The 2,339-nt window shown below is 31.9% G+C and overlaps 1 protein-coding gene across 1 annotated transcript in view; it reads right to left on the reverse strand.

Moving 5' to 3' along the window:
* Positions 1–407: 407 nt before the first annotated feature.
* LOC108580065 (protein HIRA homolog) overlaps positions 408–2,339 on the reverse strand; it is a 3,533-nt gene continuing 1,601 nt past the window's right edge. The window contains exons 6-11 of the mRNA XM_017943725.1: positions 2,035–2,302; positions 1,419–1,962; positions 1,150–1,339; positions 790–1,074; positions 629–723; positions 408–552 (exon numbers count right to left, since the gene is read on the reverse strand). Coding sequence (XP_017799214.1) covers positions 430–552; positions 629–723; positions 790–1,074; positions 1,150–1,339; positions 1,419–1,962; positions 2,035–2,302 — 1,505 coding nt within the window. The 3' untranslated portion in view covers positions 408–429. The remainder of the gene's footprint in view (positions 553–628; positions 724–789; positions 1,075–1,149; positions 1,340–1,418; positions 1,963–2,034; positions 2,303–2,339) is intronic.

The following is a 2,339-nucleotide window of genomic DNA, read 5'->3' on the forward strand; positions in this document are numbered from 1 at the left end:
TAAACGTCTCAGAATTCAAAATAAATAAAGTTTTAATAATTATTAATCTTCGAATTCCTTGTTTTTAAAATATATTCACTTGCAAATATAAAATTGATGTATTGTAATATGCATTTACTGTACTGCACCAAGTAAGTACAACAAATGTTAAAAATATATGAAATACTTTAATTGAATTGCTATTTACCGTCACATTTATTCCATTTATATATTAAAAAGAAACTTATTTTAGGTTTCTAAATGTATTATTAACACTAAAACTGAAAATGATTATAGTCTGTGAAATAAAAAATTTATGAACTTAAGTTTATTATTTGTTGTTTAAATATATAAGTATGCTTTCAAGTTTTTGGCACCATTTTAGAATATATAATAATTACAGTGCAAATTCTATATGTTGTGTCAGATCTATATTTTGAATAATTACTTTTAATTGGTTTGGTTCTTCAGTACTGTTAATTGTTCCATATATTCAAGGTACAATCTTTGCCAACGTAGATGTCCACCAACAATAGATAATACATCCTCTAGAAGTTTATGTTTTCTAATTCCCTGTATGAAAAATAAAAGCTTGTTATTATATTTAGAATTAGCAATTTTACATAAACACAACAAAGTAAAGTAGTACCAAAATTAAAGGATCCCATATACTTTTGGAAGCTGATGTGTGACTTGGACCCAAAAGTTCATCTAAGATTAGCCTTAGACGTCTTTCCAATCCATCTAAAAGTATAATATTTTGTAAAATATGATGATAAATGGCTGTACAAAAATGATATATATATATACCTTGAGTTAATAAAAATGATACTAGAGCCATGAGCCAATGTATATATTCCTGAGTACTTCCAAGAGCTTTAGAAGCAAGTAATTGCTGTTCCAAGTAAGATACTACACTTGGAGCACTATGAGGTAATCTCGGATTAGGTAAAGTATTTCCAGCTGTTCTAAATAGTCCTTCTTGTAAAGAAGATAAGGGACCTCTGGGAGCTCTGCTTCCCGATGCACTTGATGCATTAAGTGACGCCCAGCGCCATATAGGATCTTGACTATCACCAATTAGTAACCATGTGCCTGAGCATGTTATTTGTAAACGAATTATATGTTATATGTAACAAATTATTTCATTAGTTAATATAATTTGTATACCCATTTCTTTATGATACATGTATGCTCTAGCATTAGTGAAAGCTAAATGCGGCATTCCATTATATAATGTACAAGATAACAAAGAAGTGCCAGGTACTGCTAAATGTGCAGCAGAAGTAGAAACTATCATTCTACATGAATATCCTATTTCCCAAACACGTACAGCACCACAACTTGAAATAACCATTACCTAAAAATATTTATATTTAAAAATGATTATCATCTTTACACTTTAAAAAATAAAAAAATATTAAAAGAAAAATTAGTACTGCATTTCCAACTGCATGAACTTTCGCAAGTGGTGCAGGTGGGGCTAAAGGAGGTGCTGGTCGACATCCTTTTGCAGGATGGAATGTATGAAGACTACCATCTTCCAAACCAAGTGCTATAACTGCTGGTGATGCTGCTAACGCTACAGCACTGTATCCCAAATACAGATCCCACGTAGGTTCAGAGTCAGTGCCTTTAAATACTTGCAGATGGGCTAAGCCTTGACTGTTAGTAACAGTTACCGCGTAATGACCCGCCTGTTGAGACAATGAACTGGATGGTTTTAATGGAGGAAGTATAATTTGACTTGTACTCCTCTCGGATGTTACTTTTGGTTTCTTATTAAATGAAGTGTGATGTGGTTTTGGCGTAGTTTGGTCACGGCGTTTTAGAGTAAGTGTAGAGGCTGGAGTATTTATGCATGTTGAATTTACAGAAGAAGTAACATTAGGCGTCACAACGTCATTTCGTTTTTCTATAACAATTGAACTTTTTACTTGACTTGTAAATGTCGGTGTTCCTAGTCTATTATTTGATGAATCCCTAAATAAAAATGTTTATTTAAAATAAAAAATTGTAGATATTCTAATGTTTTAAGATTAGGATTTAACTTACATTGTGTCAGATGGTGGTGGTATAAACATTGGTGTTATTCGCCTTTTACCATCTGATGTCCTTGTTTCAATTTGCTTATTAATAGGACCCTTGGCAGGAGTAGTTGAAGTAGTAGTAGGCGGATGTGTTGAATTTGTATTTGAAGGTGTTTGAGTTTGTTGTGATGGTGGTGTTGATGTTTTTAAATTAAGAAGTTCAGGTGCTTCCATTACTGTGCAACCACCTTGAACTAATGGTTTACCATACAAACGTTCATGAAGACTACTCTATAATGAAATTAAAAAAGTTATTAATATACCATTAAT

Source organism: Habropoda laboriosa, unplaced genomic scaffold (genome assembly GCF_001263275.1).
Source record: "Habropoda laboriosa isolate 0110345459 unplaced genomic scaffold, ASM126327v1 scaffold2, whole genome shotgun sequence".
Lineage (NCBI taxonomy): Eukaryota > Metazoa > Arthropoda > Insecta > Hymenoptera > Apidae > Habropoda > Habropoda laboriosa.